The 25,771-nt window shown below is 60.9% G+C and overlaps 1 protein-coding gene across 2 annotated transcripts in view; it reads left to right on the top strand.

The window, feature by feature from the left end:
- The window catches only part of SNPH (syntaphilin), a gene marked incomplete at both ends in the record, with an annotated part of 37,140 nt that extends 12,618 nt beyond the window's left edge, over positions 1-24,522 (top strand). The window contains 4 exons of one of the 2 annotated variants that reach the window (XM_079785296.1): positions 16,751-16,847; positions 17,482-17,589; positions 20,430-20,579; positions 23,349-24,522. In XM_079785296.1, the coding sequence (XP_079641422.1) occupies positions 16,798-16,847; positions 17,482-17,589; positions 20,430-20,579; positions 23,349-24,522 (1,482 nt within the window). Of the gene's footprint in view, positions 1-16,665; positions 16,848-17,481; positions 17,590-20,429; positions 20,580-23,348 lie in introns of those variants that run through there. The other variant, XM_079785295.1, reaches the window with a different exon arrangement.
- Between the last annotated feature and the right edge of the window lie 1,249 nt (positions 24,523-25,771).

Raw genomic sequence — 25,771 nt, 5'->3', positions numbered from 1 at the left:
GGGTGAGGGCATGAGTGGGGGGGGGGGAGGTAATGGGGGGATGTAATACCTTAATCAATAAAGAAATTTTAAAAAGAATTTAAAAAATGCCCAGTCAGAGCTGAGGGAGCACATTCTCCCTCAGGATGAATTATTCACTTGTCTCTGGGCCTGGTGTATGGCATCAGGGAGGGGAGCGCGTGTCCGTGGGCTGGCGTGTGCCCGGCTCCTCACATGCACTGTCTCATTCAGGCTTCACCCCCTGTTTTTCACATGTGGAGGCTAAAGTTCATGCTCAGTCTGCTTAGAACTAGGTTTCCAGGGGGTCCTGCCCTGCACACCACCCCAGGGGCCCCGGGATTATGAAGATCTCGCTGCTCCGGGGCAGGGCAGGCGGGAGGGACACCTGAGAGCACTGCCCGCCCGCAGAGCTGCCGGCGCTTACCTTACAGGCGGGGGTGTTTGCCCGCAGCGGGAAGAGGAGCCCTTTGGCTGACGCAGCCCGGGCCTGCTCTCTGCTGAACCTCTCCAACCCGAAGGCTTTTCCTGAACAGGAAGTCCCCCTCAGCCCAAGTCCGCTGTTCTGTGTCCCCACCTGCTTATGCATCCCAGCACCCCGAATTCAGCGCTGCGAGCCTAGGGTTGGAGTCCCAGTTCTACCTCTGACTTCCCTGGTGCCCCCCTCCCCGCCCTCAGACCCTCTCCCTCTCAGAGGGGGTTGACTAGACAAGCGATTCCGAACTCCAGTGCTAGGCAGCTCCCCAAACAGCCCCGGGGGAAGCACAAGAGGTGTTGGCACAGGAGGCCCTGCTGGGCCTCAGCCGGCTTTGCAAAGCTGGACTGAGACCCGGGCTGCAGGGTCTCTGGGTTGTTAAGACAAACTAGAAACCTGGACTCGTTCAAATATGAAATCTCTCCATGTAGAAATGAGAACTAAAATTAAAATATATGCACACGCAGGTCTACAGCCACGAGAGGGCTGTGGGCTGCCAGCTTGACCTCTGGAGGCGCCCGCCTCTGAGCCCATCCGGCTTGGCCTCTCTGCCTCCTGGACTCCTGGTACAGACCCTGCGGGAGGTGTCGCTGGGCAGAATGAGGCCCAGGCCTGCGAGAGCAGGAAGGTCAGGCAGCCAAGGAGGAGGAGGCCCTCGACGGGCTCTCCTGGGCCCCGGCCCCGCCCTAGGCAAATACACAGGCCTTGGGAAGGCCCGTCCTGCTGCCTGCCAGGACCTCTCGCCCAGCCGTGGCCGTAGGTCATGGTGCGCTCGACGCTGTGCTCAGCAGCTTGACCTCCCTTTATGGTCTGTCAGTGACTAGCCTCGTGTGCACATGAGGAAACGGGCCCCGAGCGTGACTGGCCTGAGGCATAGAACTCCCAGCCGAATCCAGGAGTGTCTGCCCCTGGGCTCGCGCGCAGCCGTCATCCCGCCCCCGGAGGGGACTGCGGTGCACAGCTGTACACAAACACAGCTCCACGCACTGAGTGCACATCTGTGTACTGGACGGGTGTGCTCAGCACCGTCGATTCCCATCCTCGGGAATAGTTATGTGCTCTAAAGCCGCTGCGAACCCTGAACTAGTGAGTATCGAGCCAGTGCCCCTGAGGGAGGGTACAGGGCTGGGTTCCTCTGAGCCTTTGGTCACAACAGTTCATCAACCCATCGATCCATAACCTTGTTTTGTGTGTATTTCTGTTTAAAGACACCTTCCTAATAGATTGTTGATTCATTCACATTGAACTCGAGCCAGCAGCACTATAATTCATACCTGAGGGAGCTTATTGGACACATGTTTTCCCCGTCGGGCACAGGCTTCCTCTGTGGGTAGGAACACTGGACAGCATTTCAGCACCACGTCGGCTTGGGCCATTTTAATCAGCAAAACCAACCAAAAGCACCGACGTGTGACAAACACGGCATTAGCAGGCTGCCGGAAGGAAGCTTGCTGAAGGATTGGAGGTGGAACAGGAAGGTCGCCTTGTCCCACCTCAGATGTTCCCACTGCTCAGCACACGTCCGAGAAGGGCTGTGAGCACGGACTGGGGGGTCACAGACGGATTTCAGGGAGTAGGTGAACTCACAGATACAGAACCCGCGAGGCATGAGTTTCAGCTCTGTGTCTCTCATCCTTTCCGGGGCTGCTGTCAGGATCTGGGGTTGGGGGCGGAACTAACTGGCTTTTCTGAGTGCGGGTGTCATTTCGAGGGGCAGCTGGCATCCGTTCCGAGCTCCGCTCTCCTACTTGCCATGTGCCCTCGTTCAAGTTCACGGGCTCTGTAGCCTGAGCTTCCTCGGGGATGAAATAGAGGACACACTCTGGCCTGTGGGGGCGACCTTAGGGGGAATTGGGAGAATAGAGGTGGCGCACACAGGACAGTGCGGGGCAGTACGCTGATCAGCTGGCAGACCGAAGCCATGGTGCTTTCCCTTAAGATGCAGTTACTAAGAGCTTAGCACTCAAGACCTGCGAGAGGCTGACGGTTCAGAGATGACTGAAACCCTCCGGCTCCTAATCTAGTAGGAGAGACAGGCCACCTAAATAGGATATTGTGTGAAGAAGACTATAATAAGCCCTGGCCAGGTTGCTCAGTGGGTAGAGTGTCAGCTTGTGGACTGGAGGGTCCCGGGTTTTATTCCGGTCAAGGGCACATGCCCGGGTTGTGGGCTCGATCCCCAGAAGGGGTTGTGCAGGAGGCAGCCGATCAATGATTCTCTCTCATCATTGATGTTTCTGTCTCTCTCTCTCCCTCTCCCTTCCTCTCTGAAATCACTAAAAATATTTTTAAAAATAATAATAATAATAATTTTAAAAGACTACCATAAGCCCTGGCCGGATGGCTCAGTTGGTTGGAGCATCATTCTGTACACCAAAAGGTTACAGGTTTGATCCCTGGGCCAGGATGCGTATGGAAGGCAACCGATCCCCGATTGATGTTTCTCTCTCATTGATGTTTCTCTCACGTGTGTGCTCTCCCCCTTCCTCTCTTTTTAAAATCAGTAACATGTCCCTGGGTGAGGATTTTTTTTAAAAAAAAAGAAGAGACTATAATAATACTAGAGGCCCAGCATACGAAATCGTGCATGGGCAGGGTCCCTAGGCCTAGCCTGCTATCAGGGCCATCTTCCCCTTGTTCTCCAGTCCCCAGTCCCGCCCCACCGCCGACACCCGCCCCAGTTCCCCTTGGTTCCCCATTGGCCATCCAGCAATCAGAGCCGGCGGGCTGAGGGGAGGGACCAAGAGGTGGTCAATGCACCTCATAGCGACTGGTCAATCGGTTGTTCTGGTCATTATGCCATTATGGTCTCTGGCCTTTTATTATATAGGATTAACAAAGTGCTACAAAGCTTTCTTGTCCCTTTTTTTATTTACTAAGACGCTCGCCCTTGTTTGGTTGGTGACATTGATGAGTGTAGGCCTGTGTGTTTATTCAGCAAATACCTATTGAAGGCCTATGGTGTGGGCACTGGAATAAAGAACAAAATGGGAAGATGTCCTTACCTTTCTGGAGCTTATATGTTAGAGACAATAAGCAAAGTAAGTACGTAAATATATTAGCTGTTGCTAAGGTCTGTAGGGGAAATGAAGCATGGGAAGAAAGAGCAGGAATTAGGGTTGCAAATTAGATAAAGTGGTCAAGGGAGGTTCACTGAGAAGGTGGCATTGGAGCAAAGGCCGGAAGGGAGAGAGACTGCACTGGGCAGAGGGAACAGCATGTACAAAGGCCCTGAGTGGGGTGTGCACGGAGGCAGAGCGGCTGGAGCAGCGTGAATGCGGGGAGTGGTAGGCGAGGTCAGAGAGAGAAGGGCTCTCATCACTTTGGCTTCTATTCCAATCCAAGAGCTTTCCCTCTCCCTTAACCGTGAGAACAGGATGCGACCCTTGGGAAAGGTTTTGAGCGGAGGAGTGACATCACCTGACTCGCATTCTGAAGGATCCCTGCCTAATGCACAGGGGCCGTAGGGGTGAGACTGTGCATCATCCAGGAGAGAGGTGGTGGCGTGGGCCAGGGAGGGGGCAGTCAGGTGCGGGTGGCGTCACATTCACATCAGGAGTTCCTGTTTTGGACATAGTCATCTCAAGACGCTCTGTTTGATCGGAGTGGCAATGCCCGGAAGTTCTGTTGGTGAGTAGGCAATGATTGGGTTGTGATTTTTGTGGGTGCCAATAGACCTCGGTAGGTATAAATGGTTCTGGAGTCAAGGACCCCTGAGATACCAACTATTAGTATACTTCAGATTAAGAATTTGGAGTGGGATAAGGATGTAGTATATATGAAGACATTAAGAATAAGACTGTGTTCAGGTGAATAAACAATCACCACGGCTCACAGAGTGCTTTCCGCGTGCCAGATCATTGCTGGGCATTTAGCAGTGCCGTCGCGAATCATGACCGGGATCACGCACAGCTGTGATTGGCCCCATCTCACAGAGGACCCTGAGGCTTGAAGAAGTGAAGGGGCGTCCCACTGTCACAAGGTAGTGGGCATGGAGTTTGGAATTCAAATCCAGGCATATTTGAGCCCAAAGCCATGATTTCTTTCTATTAGGTTCGCCGTCCTCTCTGTGAAAAGGGGCTTTTTAAATAGGACATAGCCCTAGCCGGGTTGGCTCAGTGGATAGAGTGTCCGCCTGCAGACCAAAGGGTCCCGGGTTCGATCCCAGTCAAGGGCACGTACCTCGGTTGCAGGCTTCTCCCCAACCCGGGCCCTGGTCGGGGCTCCTGCAGGAGGCAACCAATCAATATTTCTCTGTCTTTCCTTCTCTCTTCCACTCTCTCTAAAAATCAATGGAAAAGTATCCTCAGGTGAGGATTAAAAATAAATAAATAAATAGGACATCGATATTTACAGAATCTCCCTTTTCAAACATTTTGAAATGTTCACTTTAGCCAAATTAAGGTGTGGGCAGCCTGAGAGAAGGCTTCTCAGGAGAGGGGTGTATAATGACCCACCCTCTCGCAGCAAGCATGAGCCGTGTGGGACCTGTGGGAGGCCCTGGATCTTAGCGAAGGCAAACGAATTCGGCTTGACATGGGAAGTGCCATTGGCAATCAGCCAGACAGGAACCGGCTGCTCAGGATGGCAGAGGCGCTGGCAGCTGGAGGAAGAAAGAGGGTCTGGGAGGGCGAAGAAGGTGCGGACACGGCGTCTGCATGGCTCCTGGGCTAAAGCGGAAACGGTCGGATGAGCTGGGCTCGTATCTCCGTGCAGAGCCCCCAGGAACTTCAAGGAGACAGAGGAGACGTGGCTCCCATCAGGAGCAGCGCCCCAGAGAGGTTGGTGGGACCGGAGTCAGCTGGCTCTCAGCCTGATGTCCCTGCTCCTGTAGCTCGCACCGTGGCCTTTGGCAAGTCCTCTGTGTTCTGCTTAGAAAATGTGGCAGTTGGACTAGATTGTCATGAAATGCCAGGAGAGGGAGAGGAGAGGTGAGGAGGAAATGAATATGATGAGAGAGAGGAGACGAATGACAGAACATGAAGGAGTGAGTTTATGTGGTTCCCTGTTTTGGATTCCCAGGAACACAGAAGCTGTCTGATTTCAGGTGAGCCAGGAACGGTCTCCATGGAAGGGGCAGCCGTCCCAGGCAGATCAGATACATCGCCACATATGCCCTTGTGTTCCACGAGTCCTCACCCTCACGTCAGCAAAGCACAGCACACACACGGGGCCACAGCACACGGGGCCACAGCACACACGGGGCCACAGCACACACACGGGGCCACAGCACACACACGGGGCCACAGCACACACACGGGGCCACCGCACACACGGGTCACAGCACACACGGGGCCACCGCACACACGGGGCCACAGCACACACGGGGCCACAGCACACACGGGCCACAGCACACACGGGGTCACAGCACACACGGGCCACAGCACACACGGGGCCACAGCGCACACACGGGGCCACAGCACACACACGGGGCTACAGCACACACACGGGGCCACAGCACACACGGGGCCACAGCACACACACGGGGCCACAGCACACACACGGGGCCACAGCACACACACGGGGCCACAGCACACACACGGGGCCACAGCACACACGGGGCCACAGCACACACACGGGGCTACAGCACACACACGGGGCTACAGCACACACACGGGGCCACAGCACACACACGGGGCCACAGCACACACACGGGCCACAGCACACACGGGGTCACAGCACACACGGGGCCACAGCACACACACGAGCCACAGCACACACACGGGGCCACAGCACACACACGGGGCCACAGCACACACGGGGCCACAGCACACACACGAGCCACAGCACACACACGGGGCCACAGCACACACGGGGCCACAGCACACACGAGCCACAGCACACACGGGGCCACAGCACACACGGGGCCACAGCACACACACGGGGCTACAGCACACACACGGGGCCACAGCACACACACGGGGCCACAGCACACACACGGGGCCACAGCACACACACGGGGCTACAGCACACACACGGGGCCACAGCACACACACGGGGCCACAGCACACACACGGGGCCACAGCACACACACGGGGCCACAGCACACACACGGGGCTACAGCACACACGGGGCCACAGCACACACACGGGGCCACAGCACACACACAGGGCTACAGCACACACGGGGCCACAGCACACACACGGGGCCACAGCACACACACGGGGCCACAGCACACACACGAGCCACAGCACACACGGGCTACAGCACACACGGGGCCACAGCACACACACGGGGCCACAGCACACACACGGGGCCACAGCACACACACGGGGCTACAGCACACACACGGGGCCACAGCACACACACGGGGCCACAGCACACACACGGGGCCACAGCACACACACGGGGCCACAGCACACACACGGGGCTACAGCACACACGGGGCCACAGCACACACACGGGGCCACAGCACACACACGGGGCCACAGCACACACACGAGCCACAGCACACACGGGCTACAGCACACACGGGGCCACAGCACACACACGGGGCCACAGCACACACACGGGGCTACAGCACACACACGGGGCCACAGCACACACACGAGCCACAGCACACACACGGGGCTACAGCACACACATGGGCCACAGCACACACACGGGGCCACAGCACACACACGGGGCTACAGCACACACACGGGGCCACAGCACACACACGGGCCACAGCACACACGGGGCCACAGCACACACACGGGGCCACAGCACACACGGGGCCACAGCACACACACGGGGCCACAGCACACACACGGGCCACAGCACACACGGGGCCACAGCACACACGGGGCCACAGCACACACGGGGCCACAGCACACACGGGGCCACAGCACACACACGGGGCCACAGCACACACGGGGCCACAGCACACACGGGGCCACAGCACACACACGGGGCCACAGCACACACGGGGCCACAGCACACACGGGGCCACAGCACACACGGGGCCCCTGGATGAACTCTGAGGGCGTCGTCTCGCCTCTATTTTAGGACCCGCCTTGCAGGTTCCCAATAGGCAGCCCTCTTCCCCTACAGCAAATCTCTTGCAAAAATATTTCTTTCAGCATTAACTTGAGGGAGGGCTTTATTTCTCCTAAAACACCGGTCCACTTTCCATTCTCCCTTAACCAAGAAAGCAAGAGATTGGGCATAATTTCTCTTTTTGCGTCGGTGGCCAGGAAGCTCGGAGTCAAATCTGAGCCTTGTCGTTGTGCCAGGTTTGTGTCTGTGGTCAGGCTGCGGGATCCCCTTCTTCCGGGGCCCGGATTCCATGTATATTTTATTACTGGTCATTTGTGAGCTGCCTTAGAGTTGGTGAGACTTCTCCCGTCTTAGCTCTAGGCTTTCTTTCCCTCCGTGACTTCTTTACCCAGAAAGCTGCCCTTTGTTCTTATTTTATGGAGCTTTTGCCTGGATTCAGATGCGAGTGGGGGGCGGGGCTGTGGTGCAGAAGCCGCCAGCCAGCGAGGCTCTGGCCCCACTTGCTGTGCAACCCCAGACAAACCACACGCTCTCTCTAGGTTTCCGTTTCCCCCCTGAAATGAGGGACTGTGACGACGTCCACCCAAGATGCTTTCCATTCTAGAATTCTGAGAGTGTGTTAGCCCTTGTTGGTACCTGGGATGAAAGCAGGGAGGGCACCGACTCAAGGATCCTAAGAACCAGGACAGAGATCTGGGGAAAAGGGGGAATCCATAGACATGGAGGCCCCGTGTTCTCCCCTTCCCATGATGCTTTAGAGCTGGACCCTCGGGAGCCGGTGGAGGAGCCAGGCTGAGGCTTGACAGCTCTATCAGCCAGGAAGCCCAGGGAAGCATATGCTGCGGCCAAGGTCGCTGAAGGGCCTCCATCTGCCAGGAGCCGCTGGGGCCAGCCCCACGGCCCCTCTGTTCCCCACCCCTCCCCACGGCTGTCTGCAGGGAGGCAGCCCTAGCGTGGAGCTGGGTGGTGGAAGGATGGAGACCAGTGTCCCACCTGCTGCTTCTCCCCATACAGGAGGCCTGCCAGTCACTGCCCTGGAGAGCCGCCCTCCGCACTTGGCCTGGCAGAAGGTGCCAGGAATTTCACAGCCACCCCCTGGGCCTGCTCTGACTTACCCTGAGGGGCAGAGCCAGTACTATCTCTGAGGAAAGGAGAGATCCCCTTCAAGAGGTGGTAGTAGTAAGCCGGCCGGTGTGGCTCAGTGGTTAGGTGTTGACCTATGAACCAGGAGGTCGTGGTTCTATTCCCGGTTGAGGCACATGCCCGGGTTGTGGGCTCCATCTCCATTAGGGGGAGTGCAGGAGGCAGGCGATCAGTGATTCTCATCATTGATGTTTTTCTCTCTCTCTCCCTCTCCCTTCCTCTCTGAAATCAATAAAAATAAAATTATTTTTAAAAGAGGTGGTAGGAGTAATAGCAAGAAGTGTCCGGTCTTCCAGTTGTCTGAGAACTTCCCCCGTCCTCCATTCCCTGCCTTGGCTGCATCCTGAAGAGGCGGGCAGGGTCGGGAGGTGATTCCCACTGAGTACATGAGGCAGCTGAGACCGAAGAGGTTAAGAAGGCCCAGGGGGACCAAGGAGGACCGTGTGGTGTGGCGCAGGGGAGCTGAGGGCCCCTCGGTGGTGGCCTCGCCCAGGGCCTGTGCTGAAGACTGGGCTGCAGCAGCCGCTGGAAGAATGGGGGACGGTGGTCCTCGCATGAGGGCTTCTCCCTGGCCCGCGTGGCTGGTTCTTGGAGGAGCAGGAGAGACTTGCCCTGGTTCGGGAGACGACGTGAAGAATCTCTTTGTCACTGGCCTCCTTGCCCTGCTTTCCTCCTGTTTCTGTGATGTCTGGTTTTATGGAAGCTTGAGGAGGCCAGGATGTAGGGATATAACCCCCTCATCTCACCGTGGTCTGAGAGTCTCCTGGGCAAGTAGATTTTTTGTCTTTTATGCAGCAAAATGGTATGTGTCCCAGATCTCTCGTTTCGTGAGACCTTCATGATGCAGTAGAAATGCAGGTGCTCATGACCTGGACGTCCGAGGTCTGACCTTGAGTGATCTTGCCACCTCTGCAGCTTCAGGTGTCCCATGGGTCAGACGGAACGGCCTCTACCTGGCCTCCCTCCACAGGGAGCGTGAGAGGACCAGATGGGTGAGTGGGTTTGCCAAGCCTTCCAAAGGGGCAGCCTGAGCGCCTGTCTCCCCCCGGCCGACCAGAGGCGGGAGCACCGGGGAAGCCCCTGAAGTCAGGGGGATGGAGGAGGCCGGTCCGAGCCCGTCCTGGAGCTCCTTGCTGAGCCACCCCGGGCAGCTTCCTTCCCTTCCTGGACCAGGCCTGTCCTTCTGCAGATGTTCATTTTACACATGTGTTACACAGACTTTCACGTTTGCTTTTTATTGAGATACTAGTGGTCCGGTGCACGAAATTCATGCACATTAAAAGGGGGACCCAGAGTCAAGTCCCCGCCCACCCACATGCGCCTCAAAATCGCGTGAGACCCAGACCCAGCCGCCCACCCCCTCCATTGGGCTAGATCCAGACCCGGCCAGTCCCACCCTTGTCAAGCCCCACCAGGCAGGGGGCTTAGCCTCAGGTCCCCTGGCCTGGTGCCAGGATGGGGGGGCATGGCCTGAGGTCCCCCAGATGGGGTGGGGGGCGTGCCTTGAAGTCCCCTGTTAAGTCCTGCCAGGTGGGGGTCGTGGCCTGAGATCCCCCGTCAAGCCCCACTGGGCGGGAGGCGCCGCCTGAGTTCCCCCAATCCAGCACTGGGGGTGCACCTTGAGGTCCCCCGTCAAGCCCCTCTGGGTGGGGAGCATAGCCTGAGGTCCCTGTCAAGCCCTACCAAGCAAGGGCGTGCAGCCTCAGGTCCCCGGGCCTGGCGCTGGGGCAGGGGGTGCGGCCTGAGGTCCCCTAGCCCAGCACCAGGACGGGAAGCGCACCTTGAGGTTCCCCGTCAAGCCCTGGGGGGGACGTGGCCTCAGGTCCCCCAGCCTGGTGCCAAGGCAGGAGGCGCGGCCTGAGGTCCCCCAGCCTGACGCCAGGGCGGGGGGCAGGGCCTGAGGTCCCCTGTCAAGCCCCACGGGGGTGGGGGAGGGCATAGCCTCAGGTCCCTGCTGATTGCTCATTAAGGCTCCTTAAGGGAACTTGGCCTCAGCTGTGGGTGCAGCCATCTTTGTGACAGAGTGATGGACAATTAGCATATTCCCTTTTTATTAGATAGGATAATCCACATACCATAACTTTCCCCCTTTTAAAAGGTACACAATTCAAGGGTTTTTAGTATAGTCCCAGAGTTGTGTATTCATCACCACTACCTAATTTCAGAACTTTTTTATCAGCCCCGAAAGAAACTGCATGCCAACTAAGTCACTTGCTATTCCTCCTTCCCCCAACCCTTGGCACCCACTAATGTGCCTTCTGTCTCTGTGGATTTACCAACTCTGGACATTTCCTATAAACGGAACCCTACAATATGTGGTCTTCGTGCTCGGCTTCTTCCCTTTGGCATCGTGTGGCCCCGGCCGGGCCTGTGGGGGCAGTGTCAGCAGCCCGTTGTTTCTGCAACGAGCTGGTATTCCATTCCATGGATAGACGGCGTGTGTGTGCCCGCTCCTCCATCGACGGGCACGGGGCTGTTTCCTCCTTTTGGCTCCCGTGCCTAGTGCTCTGTGGATATCCCGTTCAGGTATCTGTGTGAACACCTCCTCCTGCTCCGCGGGCACGTACCCTCGGGGGGAACTGCTGTGTCATGTGATTCTGTGTTTCGCTTTGGAGGAGCCGCCAGACGGTTTTCCACAGCAGCTGCGCCGTTTCACACGCCCACTAGCGATGCACGAAGGTTCCCGTTTCTTCACATTCTCACCTCGACTTGCCCATCTCTTATATTATAGCCATCCTAGCGGATGTGAGATAGTATCCCCTTGTGGGAACTGTGCATTACATAGGATTTTAATCTGCAAATCCCTCTTTAAAAGTCAGTTCCAGCCCAACCAGCATGGCTCCGTGGTTGAGCATCTACCTATGAACCAGGAGGTTATGTGCCCAGTAGGGGGCGTGCAGGAGGCAGCCGATCAATGATTCTCTCTCATCATTGATGTTTCGATCTTTCTCTTCCTCTCCCTTCCTCTCTAAAATCAATAAAAATATATCTTTTAAAAAATAATTTTTTAAAAAGTAAAATAAATAAAAATAAAGGGTCGTCTTCCTTCGGATCGTCCACATGTAGGACACGCCCAAGAGCAGCCTCGTCGGGGGCAGCGGGGCAGAGGCCCGAGCTCACCCCTCAGCAGCCCCGGGGCAGGCTCTCTGGGAGGTTCCCAGACACGGGAGTCTGACCCCCAGAGAGTCCTGTGTCGCAGCCACCTCAGCCCTCGGTCCCGTCCTGGTTGCCGTAGGAAGCCAGACGGCATTTGGCCCAGCGGTGGGCCTGCCCTGCCATTGAGCCGGGGTTGCCATGGTGAGAAGGAGGCGTCCAGTGGCTCCCACCCATGGTTCCAGCTCGGAGGGTAGCGTGGGCAGGACCAGGAAGCCAGCTGGAGCAATGCCACCCCTACCTCCTCCCCAGGTCCAGAAAGGAAGGCCCCGGGGTTGGCTGGTAGCGCCGAGGAGCGGGTGGCTGGCCAGGTTGTGAAGCCAGTGGGCGGGTCACTGAGCTCGGCCGTGAGTGCCCCTCAGAGCACAACCCGCTGCCATCCCTGGGGCCGCGTGGCAGGCTCCCAGGCCGGCCTTTCTCCTCCCCCTTCTCTCCGCGTCCGCCCTCTGGGAGCACCGGCCGCTGCTCTGCTGTCGGGTGGGGGGATGCTCTGTGTTCCCGCGTTGCCTTGGCAGAGGGGACCCCCCCCCCCCAAATTCCATTCTGCTGGTTGCGAGGTTCTGCTTGGCGCGGCTGTCGGCGGCGTGAGTCATCAGACGCAGATCGTGCTGTTCCCTTGGCTGGGTTTTAGGAAGCTCTCTTCGGGTATTGACGGCTAATTCTTTGAAAAAGGATAATTTATAGGATGTGCAGGGACTTTCACTTAGCTAGACTATTAGATTAACCCACGCGCCCGGTTTCTCCCCCGTGACTTGCTGGTGGGGTGAAATGCCGTAGTGTCTTAGAGGATGCAGCGTCCCGATGCTACAGCTGTGGGGACTGAACCCGGGTCCTCGTGCTCGAAGGGGGAGGAAGCCTGGCGAGAGGCCCATTGCTCCCAGAACAGCCCTGGGATTAGAGTCAGAGAAGGTTGGCTCTAGCAGCATCTCAGGCCATCCAACCCAACCCCTGGGCTCATCAACCGTGCCTGTTTACGCCCTTGTGTTATGTACAGTTGTGTGTTGGTTGTGTTCATTTGTATGAAACTCCCAGAGGGTGGTGTTTCAACCCCAGGCCTGGCATGCCAAGTGGTCCTGACAGTAAGTGATGGGAGACGGCCCAGCGTGGGTGTGTGCGTGGGGACAGGGTGGGGGGCGGGGAGGGCTGCAGGATGGTCGGACAGCCCAGGCAGAACTGTGCGAGCAGAGAATGGCTTTCCTGGGGGCGGGGGGGGGGGGTGGGGAGGAATAGCAGCAGCTGAGAGCAGGTGGAAGGGGACACATGAGAGGGCCCTGGACTCGGGGTTAAGAGTTTTGCCCTGATCTTTACCTAGTCGGGCGCCTCCGGTGAGTTCTGAGGGAGTTTCGGGCCTCTTGTCCATTGCTCCCGCGGCCGCCCTGGCCCGGGCCTTCCCGTTTCTCACCTGGGAGTGTTTGGTAACCTCCTGCCTCATCTCCCTGCCTCTACTCTTGTCCCTTCCCAGCCACCAAGGCCCCCTGCCCGCGGGGCTCTCTGCAGAGCCAGTCCGGTGGCGTTCCTCCGTGACCTCCTGTGGCCCAGAGGGCGAGACCCCGGCTGATGCAGCTCCGTGTGGCTGGGCCCCGCCCTCTCCTGCAGCCTCACCCCGCTGGGACTGGGCCCTCACCAGGCCCCTCGCGTCCTGAGCAGCTGTGCCTGTGCCCGGCCTCTTGCTTCCTGCTCACTGGCCCTGCCTGGTGAACTCCTGGTCATCCTCCGGGGCCCGTGCACATTCCTTTTTGGAGCAGCTTCCCCTGGCCGTCCTGAGGCCACCGTCATGCCGTGGATGCGTTCCTGTTCTGAAGGTCACATGCACTGCAGGGATGCACTTCTCAATGACTGGCATTCCCCTTCTGGAGTGTGTCGGGTGATGGGCACTGGGCTCAGCCCCGTCATGCATCATCCCGTGTCATTCTCACAGTGACCACAGGAGGCGCGTTCTAGCATAGCCCCACTGACAGAGGAGGAGGCCTGCGGCTGCAGGGTGACAGAGCTGGGATTTGAGCCCGGACCTCTTCGACTCTATTCCTGCATCTTCCCTCTGCTGTTCCCGAGAGCCTCCTGTACCCCCCAGACCCCCCTTGTGGGTCCTCAGGAAATGCTGGGCGTGTGAGGGACTGACCACAGGGGTGGGTCCGGCAGGTGGGGAACTGGAGGGAGGCAGGAGGGAGAAGGGGCTGGAGTTCCTTGGGGTTGAGATGAAGAGAGACTACGACCCTTGGCTAAGGGCTTCCTTTCCGCCCTCCGTTCCAGTGGCAGCCTCTGGCCGCCTGGGGACAGGCCTGCGGGGACTCTGGGCCAGCAGGCAGCGTGGTGACAAATGCCATGGCAACCTGCCTTCGCTGGGGCCTGGAGGGGAGGGAGGAGCTGAGAGCGCACAGGCCCCACACCGGGACTTCTGAGCAGGATCCTAGAAGGTGGCTGCCTTTGGGCCTGGCTGCCTTCTGCCCTCCCCTGAGGACCCTGCCGGCAAGGTCCCTCCCAGCAGGGGAAACGCCTCTTCCACCGCCGGCCTGGGTGAATGGCTGGCCCTGGCCTCCCAGGAGACTGTGGGCTTCATCCAGGTACAAACGCAGTCCCCTTCCCACCCCCAACCCCACCCCCACTCCCAGCCCCCGCCAGGAAGGAAGGAAAGGAAGAAGGAGCCCAGGAGGGGGAGGAGTGGGGTTGCCAAGCAAGGTAGGGGAGGGACAGCTGGGACAAGGCCCTCATTGTACCGAGGCCACACGCCGCTCCCAGGCGGGCCAGGCATCTCGCCTCCTCCCAGGACCTGGGACTAGAATTCCACTTGGCCTTTCCCACCCAAGCTCCTTAGCAGCACGCACCCCAGCCGGCCCGGGAGAGCGAGGCCCGAGCTCGGGTCTGAGTCCTGCCCCTGCTGAGAGGTCTCCTCCTGGAGGCACAGCCTCCGCTTTGCCTCCTCCCAAAAGCAGAGGGAGCTGGGGACACGGGACGATGCCAGCGAGGCCGGGCTGGCGGGGCCTAGCAACCAGGGTCTGTCAGACCTGCAGCCGCGTGACCTTGGCCAAAATGTGATCCCAAACCCCGCTTGCCGTGAAGGTTGATGTTTGAAGAAATGGGCGGGGCACCCAAAAGCACTCAGCATGGTCACCGGGCCACACCGGGTTCAGGCCAGGGCAGGGGATCCTGGAGGCCGTGGCCCACCCATGAGGGAGGGCCAGCAGCCCCAGCCCCGCCCCGCCATCCTGGCCCAGTCCTCCTGTGCTCGGGAGGCAGGTGGCCTGTGTGGGGGCACCATTGTTGCCCCCGGCCCTGTCCCGTGGTTCCTCCTCCGGGTGCCGGCCCTACAGTCCCAGAAGGCCCTGGCTGGGTGACGGGCCGTGATGGGTGGGCCGCGTCACCAAGCACGGGCGAGCAGCTCAGGTGACAGGCAGGGTGTCGGAGGCTCCTGCGCCGGCACCCGACACCCCGGTGCAGACAATGCTGGCTGTGTCCGGCCCGCGGGGGGACAGGCCGCATCTGTGTCACGGCCAGGAAACCGGCCGCTGAGGAGCGCCTTTGTCTGCTCAGGAGGCGGCCCCGCCGCTGGCCGGGATGGCCGGGCCCCCGGGGGCCCTGACGTGGGAAGGGGTGGTGCCCGGCCCGGGGACTCCAGGGTTTGAGGTCCAGCCCCTGAGCATCTGGTGTTGGCCCCGCCGCCCCTGGGTGTGACGTGGGCCAGTCCCTTCCCTCTGGGAGCCCTCATCTGTAAAGGGACTAACCACAGCACTTCCTCATAGGGTTGTTGGGAGGAGTCGATGGCGGAATGTACGTAACGTGCTCGGCCTGGGGTCCGAGACGGGCGAGCGGGGCTTGGTGAATGCTTGCTTCCCGGCATGGGGGCAGGTGTGGGGTCCAGCGTCCTCAGCGAGTCTCCTGTAACCCAGGCTCCTGTCCTGACTCCCTGCCCTGAGCGTGGGAGAAGGGGGCGGGTCTCTGGAGCAGCCACAGGACTGGCATGTTGGCTGCAAGGGCCCAGGCCCTCCACCTGGGACTCCAGGAGCCCTGGGCTAGTGCCCCAGAAGCCACTTCCCCCAGCAGCTCACACCCCGCCCGGCCTGGGGCCTCCCCTCCTTAAACCCCTGTAGGGTCCCAGGAGAGGGGCCTAGCGACTCCTAGGCTGGCGCCAGAGGGCCTGCGTCCCCCTGCCCTCTGTCAGGAGGACCGAGGAGGGGCCTCCGCAGGCACGGTCACCTCCTCCCGGGCCCAGCCCCCGAGCCAGCCCGCGGGGGCTTCTGCTCCCCCCGCCCCAGTGCTCACCTGCTCTGCGCCTGCGCCCTGAGCTCCTGTGCACGGCAGGATCAGCACGCGCCCCTGCATGGTGCGGGCATGTGTGTGCAGCACGTGTGCGGGAGGGCCGCTGCATGTCCTGCACCGCGCGCAGGTCCCCTGAGCATGTTCACGTGGAATGTCCGGGGCATGGTGCCTTTTCACGACCGTGTGTATCCATATGTCTTTCTACACGTGTGCTGGTCTGTTGGTCTGTCTTGTCTCCCCTGTAGACGGGAAGCCCCGAGCCACACGCCAGCGGGCACTCTGGGAAGGTGACGTCGAGACTAGCCCAGCGTAATTTGGGGGTCCTGGTCCTGCTCCGGGAGCCCTCCAGCCTGCAGCCCCCGCCGAGGGGGGAGGATCGGGGTCTGAGTGTCAGGGGCCCGGGGGGCTGGCCGGTAGCAGAGACGACTCGGTGCTGCCGGAGTCAGCAGGCGCTGCCGATGCCTGTGTGACCTTGGCCGAGGCCTCTGCTCCGTGCCGCACGGCCGCCCGCCTGGAGAGCACGGGCTGGGACCGATGATCTCTGGCTGCCCTGAGGCTCTGCCAGTCATTTGAAGCCGGGTGCCCGGAGCCACTGTGGCCAGAGCCTGGCCTGCCAGGCCCTCGCTCAGTGCTGGGTACCCTGCTGAAGGGTGCAAGGAGAAGCCATGCCGGGCAGCGGCCCCAGCGAGAGGATGACGTGGCCCGGCCCGGCCCTCGCCGCGGCCCCCCCAACGCGCCCTCTCTCCTCAGCCCCGGGGACACCGCCCATCCCACCCCTCACCCGGACCCGCAGCCTCATGGCCATGTCCCTGCAGGGCAGTAGACGGGCCTCTGCTGGATCCCGCAGGTGAGTCTCCCCCGGGCCCAGACCGGCCTCGGAGGATGGGAGGGAGTCCCCACTCTGCCGCCACCTTGCGAGGCGTTTCCCTAGTCTTCCCATCTTTAAAATGGGCTCTCGGCCCCTCCTGGGACTGTTCGGGGCTCGACTGGCACGGTGGGTGTGCAGTTCTCTGAAGGCACACACCACTGGTCCCGCCCTCATCAGTGCTGTTCGGCCTTCACAGTCAGAGGGATGCCACGCCGTCCTCCACGCAGCGCCCTCCTGCCTCTCCTCCGCTGCCCCATCTTCTCCACCTGTGACTCGGTCCATGCAGGACCTCCTCCTCTGGGCTCAGGGGACCCTTTAAGGGCAGATTGCCACCCCCCTCCCCCCCCCCCCCCCCCCGTTGGCCTGCAGCCTGTCCGGCCTCCATTCCTGCCCTGGGGAGTCAGGAGGACCGGCCTCCTTCTGGTTTTCCATCTTGATTTGCACTGTCTGTTCTGTCACCCTGTCTGTGCATCCCCGGTTCCCCGCTGCTTCTCTCCCGGCGGTGACCCCGAAGTGGGGGCGCTTTGGGCCGCAGCGGCCTGGCAGTGCTCGCCCCGTGTCCGCAGCTGCCCACCAGCCAGGACGAGCACCTGCCCCCTCTCCCCGCCTCCAGGCGCACCTCTCCCCCCGTGAGCATGCGGGACGCCTACGGCACCTCCTCTCTCAGCGGCAGCAGCACCTCGGGCTCCTGCAAGGGCAGCGACGGCAGCCCCACGCCCAGGTAACCGCCTCCCCTCCGGCCTGGCCGGGCCGGCTGCCTGGGAGCCTGGGTGCCCTGGGGGGCGGGAGTGGGCGTCCTCACCACCCCCACATGCACTGGCTGTGCGGCCCCAAGCAGGTCACTTCCTCTCTGAGCCTCAGCCCTGTGTCTGAGAGATGGGGGTGATGCTGTCCCGCTGTGAGTCTCCACAGACAGTGTCCTGGGCCCACGGGGAGGGATGCGCTCTTCCTGCTCACCGTCCTCGGTGTGTGGCTCTTGTCCTCGTCACATGTGGCTCCCACACCTCCAGGCAGTGGGTTGATGCCCAGGAAGGAAAATGGTAAAAGCCCAAAGCCCCCGCTCACTGGTCCCCGGCTCTGACAGGGGACCCCTCCCCGTGTACCCCGCGCTGTGGAGCTGGGTGACGTGCAGGCCCAGGGCGGGCAGAGCTATGTGCTCCCGGGCACAGTGTTGGAGGGCACCTCGCAGCTTCTGCCGCTTGCTTTCCTGGGGGGACACCCTGAGGGGGGCTGAGGGGAGCGGGTTTGGAAAGCAAAGTGGGGGACAAAGGCTGGGGTGCGCCCTCAGGAAAGGCGAACAGAGACCTGAGAAGCGGGATCGGGCTGGAGGCAGGGCAAGGGGAGCCGTGGGTCCTCGGAGACCAGGGAGTTAGAGCTGTGACGACGGCACAAGCCTGTCGCCAGCGCTGAAATGCAGGGGAAGGCAGAAGACTGGGGGCTTGGGATTCGGTCACCTCCCATCCCCAAGTCTCCATCCGAATGGGAACTGCCGTCAGGGGGACTCCGGTCCTCCGTGGGAGTCCCGGCCGGAAGACGGCCTGCAGCCCGTGGCCAGAGCACCCCCGGGAGGACTCGTCTGCCCGTCCCAGTGGAGAGGGTGTCATTTGTGTGAAGTGATGTTCGGGTTGTGCTGAGGCAGCAGTTCGCAGAGTTGTCCACCATGACACACGAGTGATGGGTGACACGAGTGATGGGTTGACACACGTGTGCAGGACGCATGCCCCAGAATTCCGTTGGTAACCCCACTCCAGAACACAGGGCATGAGGAAGACGGATGCGTACACTTACTAGTATATTTTAAAGTGTACACATGCATTTTCAGAGAGAGGAAGGGAGAGGGAGAGAGAGAGAGAAACATCAATGATGAGAATCATTGATCAGCTGCCTCCTGCACACCCCTTACTGGGGATCGAGTCCGCAACCCAGGCGTGTGCCCTGACCGGGAATCAAACCATGACCTCCTAGTTCATGGGCTGATGCTCAACCACTGAGCAACACTGGCCGGGCCACTTACATTTTTAAAAGTTCATAATTGACATCTCTACTGTTTTTCTTTCAGTAGCAGATTTTCGTATGCATGTCACAACTGCAGGCCCGCGGAGGCTGCCCTCTGCCGGGGAAGGGTCCTCTCGCCCGCGGAGAGCCTGCTGTGGGAGAGCAGGGGCCGCCGGGGCCTCCCTGCAGGTGGCTGGGCTCTCCGAGGGAACAGCGGAGAGGCTTGAGTTACAGTGCATTTCTCTCCCCACGGATAAATGTTTTCCCACAAAGACAGAGCTAGTGACTGAAATGTGTGAGTGTTAAATGTTATCTTGGGGAAAACACTCATGAAAGCAAATGGGAAGTTACTTCCTCGCTAAGCCTCCACTTACTAGCATTACTAACCCTGGTTCCCCGCCCCCAGGCACGGAGCTGTGATCCCCGCAGTCCTTGCAGGGTCCAGGAAGTCCACAGGGCCCGCGCGTGGGGCTGCGGGGCGCTTGCTGGCTTGCTTGTCTTTTGGAAAGAGACTTCTTAGCGCCCCCAGCGAGGCGCCCCTGAGCTCCGCCCCGCCTCCTCTGCGCCTCGTCACAGGAACCAGGAGCCCAGCGACTTGGCCGCTGCAGCAGTGGCCCTCCCGGTGCCACTGTCCCTCCCTAGACTGGGAGCCCCCGCCCCAAAGGAGCCGAGCTGGGTGGCAGCCAGTCCCCTGCCAAGTTGTGTGAGAAACCTGCCCAGGGTTTTCAGCCAAGATCCACGGGGGTTCGTGAACAGACCAACCGGCAGGCAGGAAGCTGGGAGCCCGGGCGGCCGGGCCGTGCTCTGTTGGTGGAATTGGGGTGCCCTCCTTCTCAGGGTGAAAGCCTTGGCCCTCCCTCCTCTGCACTGGTGGGACCAGGGTGCACTCACCACACACACGCCTGTGCCACCTCGTGCTGGGGAGCACGTGGCCCCCGGAGCAGTGCACAGCCAGCCGCTGCCACCTGGGGGTACATTGGGTCCGGGGCCAGCAGTGTCTACATGTGTGTTCACATGTGCCCCAGAGTAAAGGGGGGGTGCATTTGTATGAACACATGCATGGGGTCCTCACCTGTGCCTGTGCCCGTAGAGAGAGGGTGGGGATGCGTGGGCATGGGTGTGTGCTCATGTATGTGGACATGCAGGCGCAAACGGGCCGGGAGTCCGTGTGCTCCGATGTGCACGCCCAGGGAGTGTGTGCACAAATTACGAGGAGGAGAGGCGCCCCGGCCTTGTTCGGGTTGGGGGACTGGGCGCCTGAGCGCTCTGGGACCGGATGGATGGAGGTGGTGTCAGTATGTCCTGTAGCCGGTCTCCCCACCCCCACCTAGAGGAGCCGGGGCTCCCCACCCTGACTGTGGTTCTCCCTCAGAAGAGCTCTGGTAAACCCACCTTCCAGAAAAGGGGGGTGTCCTGGAGCCCCGGGGCCTGTCCGGGAGGCCTGGCCTGAAGCCCTGGTGGCCGTGGACCTGGGTGGTGGGGCTGGCCTCCTCTTGCTCCCTGGAGGCCGGGCCTGCCCCTGGCCCTGCTCTCCGTCCCTCCTGGCTGACGAGCGCCCCCTTGCAGGCGCTCCATGAAGTACATGCTGTGCAGCGACAACCACGGCATCAAGCCGCCCACCCCGGAGCAGTACCTGACGCCGCTGCAGCAGAAGGAGGTGTGCATCAGGCACCTGAAGGCCAGGCTGAAGGACACGCAGGACCGGCTCCAGGACCGGTGAGCAGGTGGCCAGGGTCGGCCCGTGGCAGCCCTGGGGGCACGCTCCATACTCCGAGGAACCAGGCCCTGGGCATCTCTGGGAGGGGGCGTGGCTTGGGGGCTGCTTCCCCAGCAAAGCCGGTCGGAGCCCATTCCCAGAGCACCTGCGGGTCCCTGTCCCCCCTGAGTAGCGGTCTTTGACCTCAGGAAGCTGCCTGGGGCCGGGCCAGGAGCAGTGTCTCCCAGGAGGGCTTGTCGGACTTGCCACCCAGGGCAGGGCTCCCCGGGTTTAGCTGGCAGCCCCTCTGGCCACCTCTCCCTGGCTCCGTCCCTCCTGGGCAGTGGGAGCGCAGGGCCTTCCTTCTCTGTGAGGAGGAAGCAGCCCATTGGCCCTGCTCATCCCCAGGGGACTCTTACCCACCCGTTCAGGCCCAGAGCCTTCCTCCTCGTCTGTTACAGATGGTGTTCAGTCAGGAGAAATCTTTGACTGAGCTCCTCCCCAGCCCAGGGGTCTCCCAGGACCCCCTCGGGCCCCCCGAGGGCGTTCTCCAGGCCTGAGGGCCAATGCTTGGCCTACCCCTGTCCAGGCCGGTGGCCTCATCTTCAGGGCCGCCCTCCGATCTCTTCCTCGCCTCCACCATCTTCTCCGACTGTTGATTTTGATGTGCAGCCGACCGGGAGCTGGAGGGGCGCTCCGGGGCACGGGAGGGCAGGGCCAGCCCCCACGACCACATCTTCCTTCGTCTGTCTTTTCACATATAACAACTTTATTGAGTTGCAAATCACATACCACACAATTCTGTTATTTCTGTTACATTCACAGAACTCTGCAACCGTCACAGTATCGCATTCCAGAACATTTCCTCACCCAGAGAGAAACCCACCCCAGCAGCAGGCATGCCACTTCCCTGCATCCCCAGCCCCTGGGAACCGCGAGTCTCTGTCTCTCTCTGCAGACTTGTCTGTTCCGGGCTCTGCAGGTCACAGTTTGCACACAGTTCACACGGCCGCCCCTTCCTCAAACTGTGGGAGCTGCAGGCGGCACTCTGTGGGCCTCCTTGTCTGCAGGGCTGGGGTTTCTGATTTTCTTTCTCCTCAGCGCTGCCCTGGGTCTGCAGGGCTGTCTGCACTGAGGTCTCAGGAAGGAGATGGCCCTCACAGCTTCGAGGGCTGGCCTGCGGCTCTGAGAAGGTGGAGGGCCTACACCTTAAGCCCCAGCCGCTCCCTGCCTGCTGCCCGTGCAGGAACCTGTGGCCATGCCTCACCGGCTTCACTCCACACTCTGTGTGTCCGGTTTGGTACCTGCCTCTCCAGCAGTCGCCTCCCTTCGCAGTAATCTTTCACACTCTGTGACCCCACTTCCTGGGGTGGCCTTTCCCCATTGCTGTTCTTGGCAAACTACCCTTCAGGACCCAGTTCAAAATCAGTCCCAGGCAAGACTGGGAAGCCATAGTCCCAGGGATCCTGCTGGCTCCAAGGTGCCCACAGAGCTGAGCATGCCCAGTTCCTTCTTCCAAACTCACTCTTCCTCCCTGGGCTCCATGTCATGAGGAGGGTCCCCGTGGGAGGAGCCCCCCGCCCCCTTAGACGGGAGGAGTGAAGGGCGAGTATCCTCTGCCTGCTGGCATCGCTGTTGCTGCCACTCTGAGCTGGCCGCTGTGTCCCGTGAGCGGTCTGTCTCCCCTTCCAGGTGACCCGTGGTGACGCCCGCGGCCCAGGCCCTCAGCACCCTGTGGCTGCGATCCCTGGGCCCACTTCCTGAACTGCATTTCCGATCTCACTTTGAAAATAAACGATGCTTGATCTGGGACCGTCATCCTAATGGGATCAAAACCCCCAAAGTGACCTTGTGCCACTTGTGGGCTGTATTTGCACGAATGCCGGGTCGGGGGCTGCGTGTGTCACCGAGGGGTGTGCTGAAGGAGGGACCCCCAGCCGGTTCCCAGGATCACTGCTTTCTCACTGCTCTGGTCTGTCCCGGTGTTAGCTCTGGACTTGATGGCATCTTTGTCGAACTCGCCTCCCTCCCCCACGCCCCCCACGTCATCGTCAGCTCAGGGACTTAAACAGCCTGAGAGTTTCTGGACAAGAGTCTGCCCACTGTCGGGTCCACCTGGCACTTGCCTCTTTCTAACAGATAAAAAAAGGAAACGTCCCCCGGATGAAAGAGTGCCACCCTGTTTCATCATTCCCCTCTGACTGTCCACTTCTCTCTCCACTTGAGGGACGATGTAGAATTACCAGCTTCCCTCTCACCCGCCTCCCCCCTCCTCCCGGTCCCCATGTTGAAGGTGGTCATTTAAAGCCGGCTAAACAGGAGGCCACATCCCTTCCCACAGAGTAGATAATTGGTTTTCTTTTGTGGTTATACGTGAAGATTTTTAAGGATGTCTTAGGTTTATAGCAGTAGCACCTTGAAATTGAGACTCTTTACCGTCTACTCTGCTCTGTAGGTGATGGATTTAAACGTGGACAGTCCTCTGCATTACGGCCTGGCGGGGGTGGGATGCCGCGCTGTCTCTCAGCCCCATTTCTTCCCCCCCACCCCCCGGCTGCCGCCCGCCCAGGAGGAGGCCTCTCCGTCTTTACCGCTTGGCCCTCTCCCACCGCCACGCGCCCTGGGCAGTAAAGAGAAGGAAGGAGCGTTGAGTAGATCCTGTTTTTAGCTGTGAGGCGGCAGCACGGGCCGTCTGTCCGTGGTGACAGCCGCCCCCCTCCCCCCCCCCCCGACCTGTCCCCCGGTGGCGGTGCCAGGCCAGCAGTGAGCATGTGTCTCGTCCGCCACAGGGACACGGAGATCGACGACCTGAAGACACAGCTGTCGCGCATGCAGGAGGACTGGATCGAGGAGGAGTGCCACCGTGTGGAGGCCCAGCTGGCCTTGAAGGAGGCCCGTAAGGAGATCAGGCAGCTCAAGCAGGTCATCGACACCGTCAAGAACAACCTGATTGACAAGGACAAGGGGCTGCAGAAGTACTTCATGGACATCAACATCCAGAACAAGAAGCTGGAGACGCTGCTGCACAGCATGGAGGTGGCCCAGAACGGCACGGCCAAGGAGGACGGCGCCGGGGAGTCGGCAGGCGGCTCCCCCGCCCGCTCCCTCACCCGCAGCTCCACCTACACCAAGCTGAGCGACCCGGCTGTCTGCGGGGACCAGCCCCCCGGGGACCACCCTGGCTCCTCCACTGAGGACGGGGCCGACAGTGGCTTCGTGGCCAACAATGACACCATGAGCCGGACGGACGCGCTGGAGGCCAGCAGCCTGCTGTCATCGGGGGTGGACTGTGGCCCCGAGGAGGCCTCGCTGCACGGCTCCTTCAGCCTGGGGCCCCGCTTCCCTGCCAGCAGCACCTACGAGAAGCTGCTGTGTGGCACGGAGGCTGGCGTGCAGGCCAGCTGCATGCAGGAGCGTGCCATCCAGACAGACTTCCTGCAGTACCAGCCCGACCTAGACACCATCCTGGAGAAGGTGGCCCAGGCCCAGGGCTGCGGGACAGGTCCCGAGTCGGGGGGCAGGTGCCCGGAGCCGGATCCCCACCCCTCAGGGCCCAGAGACCCCAACTCAGCGGTGGTGGTGACGGTGGGTGATGAGGTGGGTGATGAGCTTGAGGCCCCGGAGCCCATCACCCGCGGGCCGACCCCACACCGGCCCGGTGCCAACCCCAGCCCCAGCCTGTCGGTGAGCGTGGCGTGCCCCGTGGAAGAGGAGGAGGAGGCAGCCGAGCCCAAGAGCTACTGGAGCCGCCACTACATTGTGGATCTGCTGGCCGTGGTGGTGCCCGCTGTGCCCACGGTGGCCTGGCTCTGCCGCTCCCAGCGGCGCCAGGGCCAGCCCATTTACAACATCAGCTCCCTGCTGCGGGGCTGCTGCACCGTGGCCTTGCACTCCATCCGCAGGATCAGCTGCCGCTCGCTGAGCCAGCAGGGCCCCAGCACCGCCGGCGGCTCCCAGCTCTGAGGCCCTTCCCGGCCAGGGGCTCGGGCGGCCTGACCACCGATTGTAGGGGTGCCGTCCTCCCTCTCGCACATTCCCGTGGGGCATCATCTTATTTAGTTTTGGGTTTGGGAGTGGTGTTTTCTGGATGTTAACAGTGCGGCGGCTGGGAGTCGGAGCTTGGACAGGAGCGAAGGGAAGAGAGACCGCAGGCAGGGAGGCACGCTGTAGACCAAGTGCAGGGGAGTCCCCAGCCCAGCCCCTCCGCCCGGCCCTTCCCAGGGCGGCCCCTGCTCAGGAAGTCTCTGGTGTGCCGAGCTGGAGAGGCTGGGCCTCAGTTGCCCACTTTAGTCTCCCCATCCTCCACCCCCACGTCCTGTTCAGTTCCCTGATCACTCCACACCGCCCCGCCCTCAGCCCGGTGTCTGGACCAGTATTACCTCCTCAGGTGCAGGCAGCTGCGACCCAAAGTGCAGACTCCTGACCCAGGACTCCGAGCAGAGCCTGGAAGTGCCGGCCTGGGCGGGAGCCCCAGCCCCTCAGCCCACCCCGCCCTTGGGTGAAAGGCGGAGATGGGCAGGAGGGGCAGAGGGCCTTGTGGGTTCTGCATCTGCCAGTCCCAGACCTTCCCTACGGTCCGCTTTCCTCCTGACACGTCTGGGCGTCAGATGGTTCTTCCTGTGAGAGCTAAGCCAGACAGGCTGTGCTGGGGTAGGAATGCTCCCCTCCAGAGTGCCAGCACGAGGGCAGGAGGCGGGCTGGCAGCTCGGGGCCTCCGGCCTGAGCTGAGGCCCTGTGGTCTGGGAGGCCGGGCTGCCCTCAGCAGTCCTCAGCTGGTGTGGACAGCCAAGGCCGTGACGGCCTGGAGCTCACCCCGACTTTCTCTGGGGCCTCGGGCCCAACTGCTGCTTTGCACTGTGTTCACTCGGGGGCTTGGTTCTCATGTATCCGGACCTCCTGAAAGGGGCTGCTTACTGTCTAGGGTGAGGATTCCCGGATCTTAGACGCATCTGCCTCAGGGGGAATGACTGCAGGATGAATGGCAAGACGGAACTGAAGCCATGCTGTCATCCAGGCCAAAGCAGGTGCCTGGGTGTTTCCTGGGGGGCAGGGGGGGAGTTGGAGGGAGCCCTGCAGCCTTCCTGCTCCCAGCCCGAGCCCAGCCTGGGAAGGCTCACTGTCCTCCCTCCTTCCCCAGGACCACATCAGGGCCCCCAGAAAAGCTGCTAACATTTTATTACCATTACTAGTGCCCCAGTGCACCGATTTGTGC

This window comes from Cnephaeus nilssonii (assembly GCF_951640355.1).
Source record: "Cnephaeus nilssonii genome assembly, chromosome: 11".
Lineage (NCBI taxonomy): Eukaryota > Metazoa > Chordata > Mammalia > Chiroptera > Vespertilionidae > Cnephaeus > Cnephaeus nilssonii.
The sequence above is the reverse complement of the archived record's forward strand: the minus strand, read 5'-3'. Positions and strand labels throughout refer to the sequence as shown.